Raw genomic sequence first — 17,732 nt, forward strand, 5'->3', positions numbered from 1 at the left:
ACATCTCCGTTGGATCTGTTGGTGTGAGTGGGCGTGGTTTGGGAGGTGACACAGGGAAGGTCCGGTGTTGGACACAGCAGGTTGTGAACTTTGTGTTTGTGTACTTTTACAATCGATATGTACCGTATTCTGTCGAGGCGTGCTTTCAGATTTTGCAGGTGAGTACCTGATACACCGAAAAAAAATGCTTTCTGAGCTACTGCCTCATTTTACTGGCTTTGGTTTTGGAGTGTGCGCTAGCTGGCCGAGTTCAATAACACACAGAGGGCACTGTGAAGGGTGTAGTGTATTTCAGACTTGTGTTATTGTATCCACCCTAAGTAGTGCACATATGAAGGGAGAAACACACTGTTTGAGACTCGGGCTAGTGAGCAGCAGTGTATACATGATGATATAAAGTGTTTTTTTGTTTGTTTGTTTGTGTGTGTTTTTTATACTTACAAGTATAAGTATTACTTGCAAAATGTTTACATAAAAAAGAGCAGAAATATTTAAATCTAATGTTAAAGCTTGGGCTGTTTTAAAGGGCGATGGTTAGCATAGTTAGCATGACTGGCTAAGAGCTAAGGGCTGTGACCTTTTCTCTACATTCTGTTACCTTCAGAGTTCAGGGACATTGTTTCATCCTGTAACAGTTTGCATTAACATATTATAGTGCAATGATTTTCATATTCATCACCAACTGTAATATGATATAAGAGCCATAATGTAGTCTGTGTGCTATATTTGACACTTTGGAAAAGGGCAGCACGGTATATCGAAATGATCGAAATATCGCAAATGTAAATATCGCGATATCTGTATGGCAAGGGCTCGCGATAACTGGTGGAACTGGTACATTTTAATACTTCAAAAAGTAAGGAAAAAAATAAAAGTTTTAGGGTGACTCAGATAGCAGAGAATGCTTTCTTTTCCTCAAAAGAACATGAGACATGTATGTTGGTTATGTCATTTTCACTTTTTAAATCTATATATTTAAATATATAGATATATAATTAATATAATTTTAATTGATTTTAGACTCAAGTTATAGCATATCACATTTTTCTTCAATATCGTGCAGCCCTACTTTGGAAGACTGTGAACATGAAGAGAATTGAAACCTCCAACCTGAAACAGTTTGTGGACATCTGACCAATAAATAAATAAAAATGCAGTTTCTATGACTACATTTTGGAGTGTGAAGTAAACACTGGTGTCGTGTTAAAAGGACCAAATCAAAGACAATTTGAAGGACTATTGGAAATAAATGAACTATAAGAGTGAATTCAACAACAGTGTAACTCTGAGTAACATTCTGAGGTACACTATACGACCAAAAGTATGTGGACATTTGGCCGTCACACCCTCATGTGCTTGTTGAACATCCCACTCCAGATTTATTCCCTCTTTACTGTTATAATAAGCTCCACTCTTCTGGGAAGGCTTTCCACTAGATGTTGGAGCGTGGCTGTGGGGATTTGTGTTCATTCAGCTATAAGAGCATTAGTGAGATCAGACACTGATGTTGGTGAGGAGGTCTGGGGTTCAGTCGGTGTTCCAGTTCATCCCAAAGGTGTTCAGTGGGGTTGAGGTCAGGGCTCTGTGCAGGACACTCGAGTTCTTCCACTCCAACCTTAACACACCATGTCTTCATGGAGCTCGCTTTGTGCACAGGGGCATCGTGATGCTGGAACAGGTTTGTGCCTCTTAGCTCCAGTGAAGGGAAATTATAATGCTACAGCACACAAAAACATTCTACACAATTGTGTGCTTCCAACTTTGTGGCACCAGTTTGGGAAAGCACCACATATAGATGTGATAGTCAGGTGTCCACATACTTTTGGCCATATAGTGTAATTATGATCTGGTCAGTGAGTCCTGTGCTGATTTGTTGGTTGGTTGATGTGTGTTTGTTATTTCTGGGGGAAGGTAATAGTTTTGTATCACGGGGAAATGTCTTGTGCAGTTGCAGTGGTGTTTAATAGAAGAATCAGAAGCATAATAAATAATGTTCAGGTTTCGCTGTTACCTCAAAAAACAAATGAGCAAGTGCTTCTTTTCTCACTCACTATTTTCCGGTGTAGAAGAAGTGGAGACGGAAAATGTTGGACTCAGTGTTTGAGAATGAAATGCAGCTATATGACACGGTTGCGCTGAGTTACAGCAGAGACTCGGCTCAGCTAGTTAGCGCTCTACGTGCTGCTGGTGGTATTAGCATGAAAGTTGAAGCTTTGGAAGCTGATCTGTTTAAACAGAGTGTACAGAGAGCTGAACAGATTACGAGATTAAAACGCCGCTGCATTGCTCTCTTTAGGTGGAGATGAAGCGAGGGATAAATGCCAATGGCACCACTATCATGTCGATGATAGATGTTTAAAACGTAAAAAAACTAAACTCAGAATTTTATTACAAAATAAATCTTGGACTCTGTTGAAGATCACGTGTTTATTATAAAGATTAATATGTTAAAGTTGTTCAGGAGGTGAGAAAACTGAGCAGACTAAAAGGACTAAAACACTGCCTGTGAAAGAAGTTTATTTCTGTAACTCTGCTTTGTGACATTGTACGTTGTTAAGAGCGCTATACAAATAAATTTGAATTGAATTAAACTAAAAAAAGTCAACTCAGAGTTCAATTACGAAATAGATTTTGGATGATACTGAGCAAGTGGATTATACAAATTAATACATCAGTCTTTCAGGCTGGATTTTTCCTTTAACATTTATATTTAAATTATATTTAAAATCTCTTGTTTCTCTACTAGCAAACCTGAATTTGCATACATCTATATTTATGTGCAGTCTGTTCAACTGGTGTGGTGTTTTTTTTTTTTTGTTTTTTTTTTCCCCTTTCTCTCTAGGATTCCTGGTGTTCAGCTTCACACCACTGGTGCATCGATGGCAGCTTCAGTGGAGGACTTTAACCAAGCCAAGGTTCAACTGGGGACACTAAAGAATGACCCTGGCAATGCGGTCAAACTCCAGATCTATGCCCTCTTTAAACAGGTGTGAACTCTAGTCCTTTAATCCGTTTAACTAATGAAATGTTCCTTCGGAGGTCTATAGCTATGCACCAATTTATTGACATTACTCTGTAAATTAATCAACAGTTATACAACCGTTCGTTCCAGTCCACTAATCTGATTGGTCGAGCGTGCTTATATTTAGTATAACAGCACAGGGACGTTTCACTGTGTGTATCACTCCGCTCGTTTGCGTACCATTTTCACCACGTAAAATTCAGTCCCACTGAAACCCTTACTACAGTAGAGTTAGTGACATCATCAGTGGACATGGCAAATGATACAGTTTTCATGAATATAACTTCTGACTTAAAATATGAAATATGAAAGCTTGTCAGTTTCACCGGAAGCACTTTTAACAGGAATGTAGAAATCATTGCGAGCTAGCTAGCCTCCTATGTGTTTTTTCAGGATCTATTTTGTTTGGCAGAGCAAAAATAAACAAATTATTTTGCCATAATTTGGCCATAAATATCCGTTGCTTGATATTATTTTCTTATTTATAAAACTGCTGTATAAAAGCAATATCGCCCTTGCAATTGTGCGGTTATACTGAATATCAGCACAGCTGTGATTAGCTATATGCAGTCTAAAGGCACTCTTGCTCGTGTGATATTGCTATTAAATACTTTCTTCAAATCAAATACTAAATTATTAAATACTACTACTAATGATAATAATAATGATGATGACGTGTGAGTCTCATGCTTTATCTGTCAGTTTCTCGTCCCCTCACTCATTTGACTCTCGTGTGTGTGTGTGTGTGTGTGTGTGTGTGTGTGTGATCAGGCCACACAGGGACCCTGTAACACTCCGAAACCGGGAATGCTGGACTTTGTGAACAAGGCGAAGTGGGACGCCTGGAAGTCTCTGGGTGCTTTGACACAGGTGAGCAGATAAAACATAATTGTTTAATCCTATCTGTGTTCCCCCAAAGGAAAACCTCCTGACATCCAAAACAGGATCTTTTTTTAGTACCACAGAGGAAACGGTTTGTTCTGATCTGATCATCTGACATTTAGTGCCTGTATGCACACAGTGGAGTTGATCTGTTAGACTGGAAAAGTTAAATGAGACCTAAATGGCGTAAATGGATCGGATCAGAGTTAACCCTATGCTGATTGGTTATGGTACATTTCCACATATTATTTCTTTTTAGCAGAAAACTCTGCCATATCAGCCCAGTGCATGTTGGATGAAGTGCAGCTAAATCACACTCGCCCTGTGGCAGTGAAAGCTTAGCGCTCCGCTGTATGCAGATGTGTCTGTCCACTACGTTGCATTTAGCCAGTTGGTCACGGGAACGTTGGTGTAACGTGTTAAGTCATAAAATTCGGATGATTTTTACCTGGTAGAGAAAGTGTTCAGTGCAGTGCTCTCATATAATGTTTGTTCTGTGAAAAGAAAAATTAGGAATCTTGTCATATGAAGCTCTGGAGATTACTTGTATGATAGTAGATCATAGAAACTATAAAGATGTATATAGTATAGTTTTAACTATACACTATAACTATGCGTATATATATAGTTTTAACTATAAAGATAGAAAGGCTGTGGATGTTCTTCCTTGGATAGCCTTAGGACTGTAATTGCTCCGAACAGTTTTGCACTCAAGTCTCCATCATTGAGCAGCTGATAACTTCAACAAAATAGACTTCAAGTTAAAACTATAATGAATTCAGAAATGACTCTGATGCTTATATTCATAAGTTGCTCATTCGTTCCTGGTTACACAATTACACTTTTACAGTTATAGAAGGGAAATGAGTTATAATCGCACTATCCGGTGTCACCTAGATGAGGATGGGTTCCCTTTTGAGTCTGGTTCCTCTCAATGTTTCATTTCAGGGAGTTTTCCCTTGCCACTATCACCTCTGTCTTGCTCATTAGGGATAAATTTAAAGTTTATAACCGGAATTTATACAGTTCTGTAAAGCTGTTTTGTGACAATGTCCATTGTTAAAAGCTCTATACAAATAAAATTGAATTGAACTTGTGAATGTTGTTTAGGTATCTTGGTGGTAGTGATGTTATGCTAGGTACCAGAGCTTCAATGCATGCGTTAAGAATTTAGGACATTTTCAGGTGAAGCTCTGTAAACACACAGTCATCTAAAAAGTTTCACATGGTACACTGGCTTACATTGTTTTACCACTTGAAGCCTTGAGAAATGAACCATTTTTCAACACAGTTGGCTGTAAAGCATCATGAAGCTTGGTCTCGCCATCACTACTTTTATTTCTAGTGATACTGGGCAAGCAAGCCGGCCAAGTGTTTGATTAACATACATTAAAAGTTAAAGAGACTCACCCTGGGGTATAAAAATCTGCCAGGGCAAACAGAAACGTTAGATATTGTGTACTAGATTTCCTTAATAGAGGCCATAACCAAAGCCATAATGAGCACGCTGTTTTTCTCGTTCTGTGTCCTTACAGGAGGACGCCAGGCAGCAGTATGTGGACCTCGTCTCATCTCTGGTAGCTGCAGAGGGACCTCCAGTAGCAGCAGCTTCACCCACAGGAAGTGTAAAAGCCTTCCAGACGCTGCTGGTCACCACAGAGGAGGGCGTCACCACCATCCGACTCAACAGACCACAGAAGAAGAACGCCATCACTGTGGAGGTGCGCTGAAGAATCAGGCCAGGTCTCTTCAGAGCAGTGACGGGACAGTAGTCCAAGAACACCAGGACAGTCACAAACCTGTCCTCCTGCATCATGTTCCACATTTAGTATTGCCTCTGTCTCGGCTGTGCCGGCGAGGTTATTCTAGTTCAGATAGTTAGAACAGAAATTAATGATTTGCTTTAAGATACATCAGTTAGTGATTCCGCACATGTACAGACACACTACAGTCTCAAAGATATGGGTGTAAATGTTTTAATGATTTATTTTGTTAGCTCTGTCTGTTTCAATATACAGGTAATCTCTTAACAGGGAAATGTTTAATATTTTACATTTTGTTTTTGCTTCATTTGAAATGAATGATGTTGATTCTCCTGCCCCCTATTGGTAATTGTTAGTATCTAAAAAACAATTATACTATGTACTGTACAATAAATATGTACAACAGAAAATATACAGTGAGGTCCAAAAGTCTGACCACTAGTGAAAGTTCTTCTATTTTGTATCCTTTTCTAATTTAATACAACAATTTTTTACATTACAGATTATATTATTATTATTACATACATTTTAATAGAGACCTAGAAATCATGAATATTAAATATTCAAGGTATTGAACATTTACTTTCTTTGTTTAAAAAAAAAAGTCTAATAAAATATTTTATCTGTTTATCTTAAATCCTAGATTTTCAATGCAGTCTCAGACTTTTGGACCCCACTGTATATAATCCATAGGTTTATACCACTGTCATTCTTTAATATGGTGATACTAAAAAAACCCTTAACATATTTTAATGTAAACCTTTCTCTTTTAAAGTGATTATTATTATTATTAGTAGTAGTAGTAGTAGTAGTAGTAGTAGTAATATTTGTATGCCAGCTAAAAAAGGAGATAGGTAAGACTTCACAAAGTAACTGTAGATGTAGATGATGAACAGGTTCAGTACTTGATGACTGCGACCCCTGGTGGAGTCTTCATGACACTACCATACTTACATCTTAAAAAAAAAAACTTAAAAAAAAAAACCCAATAATATTTATACACTTCAGTTAAATCTGTGCAGAGGTACACAAAAACAGTAAACTACTAAAAACTTTTAATTAATTAGCAAATAAATTATGATAGGAAACATCATTTAATGTTTCGAGGTCATTAACCCTTCATTATCCCACTGTCCAACTGAACTGTTTGTTTTGTTCTAGATGTATAACGAGCTGATGGAAGCTCTGGATCTTGCTGGAAAAAATGACTCGGTCATTACAGTCCTCACAGGTACAGCACGCTAGATTCAAGGGAACCATTTTGACTTGTTTACATCGAGAATATTTCTCTCTTACTCATTACATCTCGACAGGCAGTGGTGATTACTACTGCAGTGGCAATGACCTGAACAACTTCACTAAAATCCCAGAGGGTGGCATTGAGAAGATGGCTAAGGATTCTGGAGAGCTCCTCAGGTAAAAGTAGAATCGTTCTGACAATTTTCTATCTATTTTAAACCTGCAGTCAGGAGTGTGTTATTAATATTTGTTGTGCTACTAATCACAGGCGGTATGTGAAAGCCTACATTGACTTCCCGAAGCCTCTGATTGCTGTTATAAACGGACCAGCTGTGGGAATTTCTGTCACCGTACTCGGCCTCTTTGACATCGTCTACGCTACAGAAAGTGTGAGCTGGCATTTCAGACTTTGTTTTTTTTTTTTGACACAACCATAAAGAAATGTAAATGAATCCTTCACTATTACTCTACACCGATGGTGATTTAAATGTTATTTCTGTTTGCTGTTAATAATTGAAAGCTGATAGTGGGCTGAATGAGAGTGTGTTAATGGCTCCAGACTAGTGAGCCACTGTTAATCCCATAATTTATGGTGAAATAATCCTGTGGTTTGACTGTTTTCCTCTGTTTCAACCTTAGGCGACGTTTCACACCCCTTTCAGTAATCTGGGACAGAGTCCTGAGGGCTGCTCGTCATACACCTTCCCTAAAATAATGGGAGCTGCAAAGGTACACATATTTTTCTGTTTGAACAAAGTGTTGATGCAAACACTGAATGAACTGTAGAATTCCCTCTAAGGTTATTTTTTATGTGGCACAAAAAAAATTAAGCAGTGTATTTCTCTAATCATTACATATTAATATAAATGCAAATTGAATCAATACGTAGCAGTTGCTTTAAGACCATCTGTGTGTGTGTGAGGTGGCACGGTGGTGCAGTAGGTAGTGTTGCTGCCTCACAGATCCAAGGTCCCAGGTTTGAACCTGAGCTCGGATTACTGTCTGTGCAGAGTTTCTGATGGGTTTCCTCTGGGTTCTCCAGGTTCCTCCTGCCTCCCAAAAACATGCCAGTAGGTAGATTGGCAAAGATATATTGCCCCTATGTGTGAATGAGTGTGTGAATGGTTCTTTGCAATGGACCGGCGTCCCATCCATGGTGTATTCCCACCTCACACCCAATGTTATCGGGATAGGCTCCGGATCCACCATGAGCCTGACCAGGATAAAGCGCTTACTGAAAGTGAGTGAGTGTGTTGGTATCTTTTAGTGAAATTCGAAAGGAATCTTTAAATGCAGTTTACTCCTGTTTTACACCCGGGAGTTAAATTTAACTCTGCTTGTGGTTGAGATGTGTGCAGTTTCAGTTCAGGAAAGCATATAGCTCTTAGAGCTTTACGTAGAAGAAAATGTCAAAGAAACGCTGTAAGTTATTTCTAAATTCTCTGTGTTCTTTGTGTCCAGGCAAGTGAGATGCTCTTGTTCAATAAGAAGCTGACGGCTACACAGGCGTATGAACTGGGCCTAGTGACTGAAGTTTTTCCTGACAGCAGCTTTCAGTCGGAGGTCTGGACCAGGCTAAAGGCTTACGCCAAACTGCCTCCAAATGTAAGCAACACCATCATTTATCTTGATTTTAAATTCAACAATTTAATTACAGCCAGTAACTATTTTATACGGGCGACGAGACATTACTATTATAGTCTGTTACGGGTGCATTAAGGGTCTATGGATGGTCAGAAATGGCAGGTCAGTTGTAAGGAGAGAATCTAAGCTTGTGTCAAAGGCCAGGTATGGCCACAGACATTGATCAGAACCAACCAGAATAATCCAAATCTGTTTATGGGTCAAAGACCAAAAGGTTTTCCTTCCTTCCTATATCTAAATAACTGGGAATATGATTTCATATACAGTCTCCTCCCAAAGTATTGGAATGGCAAGGCCAATTCTTTTGTTTTTGCTATATGCTGAATACATTTGGGTTTGAGATCAAAAGATGAACTTGAGATGATAGATCAGTATTTCAGCTTTCATTTCCTGATATTTACATCTAGATGTGCTAAACAACTTAGAACATGGCACCTTTTGTTTGAACCCACCCATTTTTTCAAGGGATCAAAAATATTGGAACATGTGACTGATAGGTGTTTCTTGCTGCCCAGGTGTCCCCTGTTACATTGATTGTTTAAAGAATTAATAGCTCTGAATGTCTCCTTTTCATTTGAGCCCTAGATTTTGCCTGTGAAAACTGTATTTGTTGTTAAAAAAGGATAAACCAACATGAAGTCCAGGGAGCTGTCTTTGAGAGAAAAGCAAGCCATTCTGAAGCTGAGAAAAGAGGGAAAATCTATCAGAGCACAAGCATTGCGCATAGCCAGTACAACAATTTGGAATGTCCTGGAAAAAAAAAAAAAGAAAGAAATCACTAGTGTACTAACAACCAGACATCGAACAGGTCGGCCAAGGAAAACAACAGCAATTGACGACAGAAACTGTCAGAGCTGTGAGAGCTGTGAAGAAAAACCCAAAAACAACAGTCAGTGGCATCACCAACAACCTCCACAGGGCAGGGGTGAAGGTCTCACAATCCATCAATCGAAGAAGACTTTGAGAGCAGAAATATAGAGGCCTTACCACAGGATGCAAACCACTCAGAGAATCAGAAGGCCTGATGCTTGACTCCACCATGCTTGACTGATGAGCTTCTATGTTTTGGATCATGAGAAGCTCATCAGTCAAGCATGGTGGAGGTAGTGTCATGGCTTGGGCTTGCATGGCTGCTTCTGAAACAGACTCACTAATCTTTATTGATGATGTAACTCATGATGGTAGCAGCAGAATGAATTTAAAAGTCTACAGAAACATTCTATCTGCTAATATACAGAGAAATGCATCCAATCTAATTGGGAAGATCTTCATCATGACAATGACCCAAAAAAACACTGCCAACACAGCAAAGGACTTCATGAGGGGGGGAAAGTGGAAGGTTTTAGACTGGCCAAGTCAATCACCAGAAGCTGCAGCACACTCCTGGAAAAGCAACACAAAAGACAAATGCAAAGGTTTGGTGGTCATTGGGTCGCCAGATTGATGCAGATATTGCAAGCAAGGGATATGTAACCAAATATTAAATGTTATTTACTTTAAGACTATCTGCTCCATTACTTTTGCTCGCCTAAAAATTGGGTGGTCTACCACAAAAGGTGCCATGTTTTTTTTTGTAAGTTGTTTAACACATCTAGATGTAAATATCAGGAACAGAAAGCTGAAATACTGATCTATCAACTCATATTCATCTTTTGATCTAAAACCCAAATGTCTTCAGTGTATAGCAAAAACAAAAGAATTGGTCTTGCTGATCCGATACTTTTGGAGGGGACTGTATGTATATATATATATATATATATATATATATATATATATATATATATATATATATATATATATATATATATATATATATAAAAAATTACATACAGACACCCACTCATACAGTACAGTGTATATATAAGGATATACTACATATTATGTGTTTCTATACAATATTATTCTGTAATAATTAGAAGAAGAGGAAGCTAAAGAACAATAATATTGTCAATAGTCACTAACAATTTCTACATTATAAAGAAGATTCAGTATAGCACATAATTATCTATACTACTTGGATAACATGTAGAAAAATTACACTGTACCAAAAGTATATTAACAAAAAACTTTTTAAAAATCTCATTGCTACAATACTTCCTACACTTTCTGTCTGTCTGTGAAATGTCCTTAAAATGATTTGATAAGATAATATTCAAGAGTTTTTAAACACAGACTTATACAGTTGAGGTCAAAAGTTTACATACCCCTTTCTGGGGGTGAAAACTTTTTGAATTTGAAGATCAGGGAAACATGTAACTATCTTCTGTAGCCTCTGAAGGGCAGTACTAAATGAAAAAATACGATATTTAGGCAAAATAAGAAAAATGTACACATCTCCATTCTGTTCAAAAGTTTTCACCCCCTGGCTCTTAATGCATGGTTTTTCCTTCTGGAGCATCAGTGAGCGTTTGAACCTTCTGTAATAGTTGCATATGAGACCCTCAGTTGTCCTCAGTGTGAAAAGATGGATCTCAAAATCATACAGTCATTGCTGGAAAGGGTTCAAATACACAAAAAATGCTGGAAAACCAAAGAATTTGCGGGAGGCAGTTTAACTGTTAAACAGCAGGCAGTTTAACTGTTCAGGACAAACAAGGGACTCTTGAACAACTATCAGTAAACAAAAAAACACAGCTGTGGATCATTCAGGTAACAACACAGTATTAAGAATCAAGGGGATGTAAACTTTTGAACGGGGTCATTTTTATAAATTCAACTATTATTTTCTCTTGTGGACTATATGTAAACATCTTTTATGTGAAATATCTTATTCAGGTCAGCACTAAATAAACAATAACATGCATTTTGTATGATCTCTCTTATTTTGGTAAAATAATTAACATTTTGCAGATTCTGAAAGGGGGATGTAAACTTTTGACCTCAACTGTATATACACACACAGATCTTTCATGTTCCTAATCATGTCCTCTGTCTCCTCAGTCTCTGGCTCTGTCCAAGCAGCTGATGCGTCAGGTGGAGAAGGACAAACTCCACGCTGTGAACGACGCCGAGGTGGAGAGGCTGGTGGAGCGCTGGCTCTCTGATGAGTGCATGCAGGCCATCATGAGCTTCTTCCAGGGCAAGGCCAAACTGTAACGAGAAAATATTCTTTTATCCTGTCATTCTAATACAAAGTGAAATGTTCTTTACCGTAATACAAATGAGAGATTTCTACAGTGAAATACGCCGATCATGACATTTAATTTACTCTAACAAGTTGCTCTAACAAGGAAACAGTTTTTGCTCAGTTTTTCCTCAGTACAGCATAAAGAAGGTAACCATTAACTGCTGTTTTGCAGTGATTACACACAGAAGAAACCTAACATAGATAGTAATGAATGAAATGCAGCTAACATGGAGCTTGTGTTTATTCACTATTAGCATTGCACTTTTTCCCCACTAGGGGACAAACAATTAAGCAGGCAGTAAACATCAAACTTTACTGACATGTAAGCATTTTCTAGTATGATCTGGTTTGTTTTACATGGCCAGTGCCTTAGTAAATTGACACACACACACACACACACACACACACAAACACAACTTTTCACTGTCCACTTACAGCTACTGTATTCTTGTACATAGCATTGCTATCTAAACTTTTGATAATTTCTGAGCATTTGTTCATATGTCCTTTATTATAAAAAATTATGTAAATGTACTAATTGGCTACAAATATAAAGATACTACAAATAAAAATATTTTTCCACCAAATGTTTGGCGGTTTGCATGTTGTGGCCATATCAGAATGATTCTGATAGAGTTAGCGGTTTATTACACATCATTATTGGTGTATTTTAAGGTCTCTGATATGTTGAGATATTGCAGATATTTCTGACAGACAACTTTCTGTTTTTATAAAATGTTTATTGCAGAAATAAAGTCATTTAAGACAGTGGCAGTACATTTTCACTGGGGTCTATTTAACCAGAGGTCTTTAACCAGAAATCTCTTAACCAGAGTATTTAAGGAAGAGATCTTAACCAGAGTACTTGAACTTGAAGCCCAGTGGAATACTGTTGTCTGTTTCGTGTATGATCAGCAGGTGGCAGGCTACACCATGAAAAAGCCTGTTTGTACTTTTTCTACAACTTGTTTCAAGATAATCGTTTCCCATAAGCATTACTGTATCATTTAAACATAAAAAATGTTGTCCCTCCCAACAACAACAAAAATTGTATGTTGGTGAAATTATACTATGACAGTAGGCACATAATACGTACAGAGGAAAGAATATGAAATCCTCATTTGCCTCCTGTTAACTCTTAGTGCACATGTTCCCAGCCCTGATCCTGGAGGACCCACTGTTCTCCATATTTTATGTTTTCCCTGCTTCTGTTCCCAACTCATCCGCTTCACCTAATCAGCTAATTAACAGCCCTTTCTGATTTGAAGTGGGTGTGTTAGAGCAGGGATAACACTAAAATGTGCAGGACAGGGAGTCCTCCAGGACCAAGGTTGTGACCCGTTGTGTTGCTGAAGATGAAGCTTTGCTATAGCACCTGTATTTTCCATCCTGTAGTTTTGCTACCCTTGCTTTGCATGTCGCTCAGTTTGTTTAACCTTCATCTGACCGATAGTACAAGAGCGCTCCTCATATTGTAAAGGAAACAGATAATATGCCACTTGTGTGAAAGGTTAGGAGAGCTTTATCTTTAAGTGGACTGAGGCTGCAGGTGGCAGATATGGATTCATGTGTGTTCAGGATCAGCGGAGATGACACACTGTGAGGAAATTCTAACAACGTCACCACTGTAGAGGCTATGATTTAAAACAAATCTCCGGTTAGCATGCAAACAAAAACAACTTGATTAATCTGTTACTAGTGAGTGGTTACATTTATGGCATTTATACAAACAGATGCAAACATTTAAGGTGAAAATCACTAAAGTTTAAGATCTATTATAAAGATTAAGCATTTTAAGCAAGATGGAGCACTAACTGTAGATGAATGAACAACAAAAATTTAGACTATGACTGTGTCTCTGTAATGTCTCTTTGCCAGTGTTTTTACAAAAGACTAAGTTAAAATGAGACTTCAGTGACATCACCAAGAATTAAGGACATACTATATTAACAAGCTGACAAACACAACTTGTATTTTGCCATTTAAATGCTCTCAAATAATCTGATACTGGGAAATGTTTGTGGCTACGTAATTCCCTCAATAACTGGGACTTCCAGACGTGCTGTCCTTTATGAATTTTACATTGTAGGTCTGCAACTTAACATCAGCGTATGCTGGTATGTGTAATAACTCAAAAGTATGACAAAAGAGCAGCTTCTTTGTCCCCGGATCACACATTCAAGGTCAAGGTTTTAAAGCAATTCAACTAAAACGATTTCAACACCAGGAAAGAGACAAGCAAACTGGGCTGAGCCTCAGTGAGACTCTGTTGTTTTCCCAGCTGAAGCCACACCAGGCATCCAGGCCTGCGCTCGTAAAGAGTGCTGCATGTGAACGGAGCACTCAAGAGCTCTGTGTGAGAGCAGAACACACACCTGCACTTCTTCCGAGTGTTTGACACATGGCAGTTAAAAGTCTGACACATCGCTGATTAATGAGTCTTCCCTAAGGATCCTAGTCTGCTTAGTCTAGTGTTATATTAAAGCAATATGTTTATCTATTAGAAACAATAGTTAAACATTGAATGATTGTATGATCGAGATTTCAAGGTGAAAAGCTAACATCAAAGTTTGAGACCATGTCGCGTTTTTTCTGTGCCTGTCCTATACATGTCCCATTTAAAGAAGAGCTGTTGCTAAGGTATCGATTTTGAGAGGGGGTAACATCTGTATATTTCCATATAATGTTTAATATAACATAATAATACATTAAGTTTGCATTCAGTAATATAAAACAATAATAAGTAAGGAATAAAACACAATAAAGTGTTTTATTTCTTTTATATCACTGCAATTTGTCAACTAATTTATTAATGAATGACATATTGTACATTATCTATTAATTTATCGTATGTTATCTATTTATAATACCACGCTATAACTATTTATAGTTACATTTAATGTTGTGGAACATCTGTGAGACAATTTAGTTCCTGTTATCACTTAGCAGTTATAAACAGTCCTTCCCTGATCAGCCTCTCTTTTTCTTTCTATTAAGTTAAACAGACAAAAAAAAAAACAAACCAAAACAAAACAGATCGTCGTGTTACTGAGGAACTCTGTTCTGAAGACTTTCCTGTGGTGGAAAAGTTATAGCTATACCTCTGACTGTTACAAACTGCTGATACTGGAGACTCCTTCCAAAAATATTACATATTAAAAAGGTCACCACATCACCACATCAACAATTACGCATATTATTTGAATCCATTCATGTGGAGCATCTACCAAACAAGTTCCTGTGTAAGATGTTACTATAGAAATGATCACGTGTTAGAAGGAGCACATTAATAAACCCTGCTGCCTGAACTATTGTCAGATTTGCTGTTATAGAAAATGAATCAACACCTTCTGACCAATAAGATTTGAGAATTCAACAGCACTGTGGTATATGTTTTAACATATAATCATATAATGAACGTGTTTGGCTAATTGTGCCTAACAATGGTGCACAACATACTGATTCTTAATTTATTTTTCTTTCCTTTTTATGGTAAAAGTTAATGTATAAGGATGTATAATCATATAGATTTGAAAAATAGAGAAAACCAATAACTATGACCAGGACTAGAGACAGAAACTATGGACTAATTAAGGGCAAACAAGGAATGAGTGTGATTAATTAACTAGACAACAGATAACAAGAAAAGGAAGCACAGATCATATAAGGAAAGTGGAAGAGAAGAAAGGGACAAAAAAGGGACAGAATCAGGGAAGATATGACAACTCGATTCTCACAAACATTTGTGAAGGCTTGTTTAACTGAATCAGATGTGTTAAATTACAAGTTTGTAGGTCACTGAAAACTGATTAAGAGACTGTTATTGACAACCATAAAGACCATGTAATACATCACAGAAATCCTGTAAATTTGTACCTAAGAGCTGCTGCTGTAGTCATAAATACTCTCCTGTGCTCATCCCCGAACTCATTCACAATATTCTTATACTGAACATCCTTTAGTACTTAGCACTGTTTGCCTTTATATAGTATACAGCTGCTAATGATTTATATTCCCACTATCCAGTGTCACCCAGAAGAGGATTTGTTCACTTTTGAGTCTGGTTTCTCTCGAGATTTCTTCCCTAATGTCATCTCAGGAGGCTTTTCTTGTCACAGTCGCCTCTGGCTTGCTCATTAGGCATTGAACTCTACATCCAGATTTCTGCTTTGTGACAATGTGTATTGTTAAATATGCTATGCAAATAAAGTGGATTTGGATGGACTTGAATAGGAATAGTCTGTCTTTGCAAACCAATGGAACAATTTTAGAAAAAAAATATTTGGTTGAACTATACGTGTTGTTTGTTGGCAAAGCCGATATCTTTAATTTAATCTAAAGTGTAAACCAAGCTTCACAGTGCCTAGTGAACGTCCCATCTTCCTAAAGTTAAGCTGAGTTCCATGTCCTCTAATGTTCCTCCTTCTGACTTACATCCTTCTTTTCGTTACTGAATGTTAACATCAGAAGCTAAAATAAACATTCACTTCAAGGGACAAAATTGAGTTACGTATTCTATAAGCAGAGGAATCTGAGCAGTGACCTGCAGCTATTGGCATCTGGATCAGATTAAACTGGCAATTGGCATAACGTCAGGATTTAAAGCCAAAAAATCCAATTATGTGCCTACAAAGACTAACAACGTGTTTTAGAAAAGCCTGTTTAGAGCATGGACTATGTATCAGACCAGAGAAAGTGGTGGAATGAGTCAGAGCAGAAGGCTGGGTCAGTGTGAAGAGGAAAAGCAGTCTCCCAGGCTGTAGCTGTCCACAAAAGAATGATGTGTCCCTGGAGATGCTCTGTCTGACCCCAAGGCCGTCTGCTTGGGCCGGGACTCTTGAGTTAATGCTGGACAGAGCTGTGATGGTGCTCCCGAGGCAGTGATGAGGACCGAGGGAAATGTGGGGAAGAGGAGCGAGCAATCAAAGATAATAAACAAGGCAGAAAGGAGCTCCTGCTGCTGAGTCCTGGCCTGCACTAAACACCCATTAGAGCCTGAGTTCAGGACGAAAGGTTTAGTGTCTCACTAGTCTCACAACCCAGACCTCCAGCTTCATCAAGAAATGCAGCCAAGAACCACCTACTTCTCCTGAAAGAAGCAATTTGACTGACATGGCGGATGACCAACCACAGAGCATTTTCACTGTAGCCTGTTGACAAACACGCTCATTGTCTCGTTTATATATTGTCTCGCTAACTGCTTCAACCAAAACACTTATTAACACTCTTAATTTTAAAGACAGGAATCTGTGAACTTTTTCAGTCCAGTGACTATATCTTACTAACTAAAGCTCATTGTGTCAGTGTTCAAACATTTGTTCTACTGCTGGAAACCAGCGCATGGAAGTCTTTACATGTAAGTGCGGCAAGCCAATCAGATTGCAACTTTCAATATACTCAAGATTTTGGCCAGAAAAGGGCACAAAAAATACAAAAGGTCACAAGCATTAACATTTATGAAACTTGTGGCCAGAAAAGTGTACAAAAGATACAAGAGGCCACAGGTCACCGAGCGTCTGAGGCTGAAACTAATAGTACATGAATCATTATATAAACACAATATAAACACACTTCAGGGACCTGGAGACATGGATTGAAAATGCCAAGCTTTTGTTGTTTTTTTCTTTCTTCTGTAATCACATCATTAAATGACAAAATACATTAAAGTATCTGAGACTTAAAGTATCCCTGAATGTGTCATTTTAAGCCACTAAAAGACTGTTTTAAACTATGTCCTTCCATCACTGATGGATATTTTAGAATGCTGTTCGCCAAGGCAAGATGCCATACTAGTGATGTGTGAATGTCAGTCTGACTTAAAGTCAGCAAAGAAAACATTGTAACGGTAACACATTGCTAGCTGGCTAGTTAATTGCTAGAAACTAGTATCGTCTTGTCAAATTCTCAGTGATTTATTCAGCCAAACTTATAAAATATACAATAACGTTTAGGATTTTGTTAGTTCAAAAGTTCTGTAGCTAAATACTTCAGGTTATCACATCATCTCCAATCGTCATATGAGAATAGCTGTATTACCAACTTCCAAATGGGAGAA

General features: G+C 37.9%; 1 protein-coding gene across 1 annotated transcript; it reads left to right on the forward strand.

The window, feature by feature from the left end:
- On the forward strand, positions 1 to 12,264 carry LOC113545476 (enoyl-CoA delta isomerase 2). Its single transcript, XM_026944851.3, has 10 exons — positions 1 to 158; positions 2,843 to 2,987; positions 3,794 to 3,892; positions 5,440 to 5,625; positions 6,829 to 6,898; positions 6,981 to 7,083; positions 7,175 to 7,295; positions 7,546 to 7,635; positions 8,368 to 8,511; positions 11,491 to 12,264. Exons 1-10 carry the CDS (start codon positions 118 to 120, stop codon positions 11,644 to 11,646), a joined length of 1,155 nt encoding a protein of 384 aa, XP_026800652.1. The 5' UTR covers positions 1 to 117; the 3' UTR covers positions 11,647 to 12,264.
- The last annotated feature ends 5,468 nt before the right edge of the window (positions 12,265 to 17,732 follow it).

This window comes from Pangasianodon hypophthalmus, chromosome 1, assembly GCF_027358585.1.
Source record: "Pangasianodon hypophthalmus isolate fPanHyp1 chromosome 1, fPanHyp1.pri, whole genome shotgun sequence".
NCBI lineage: Eukaryota > Metazoa > Chordata > Actinopteri > Siluriformes > Pangasiidae > Pangasianodon > Pangasianodon hypophthalmus.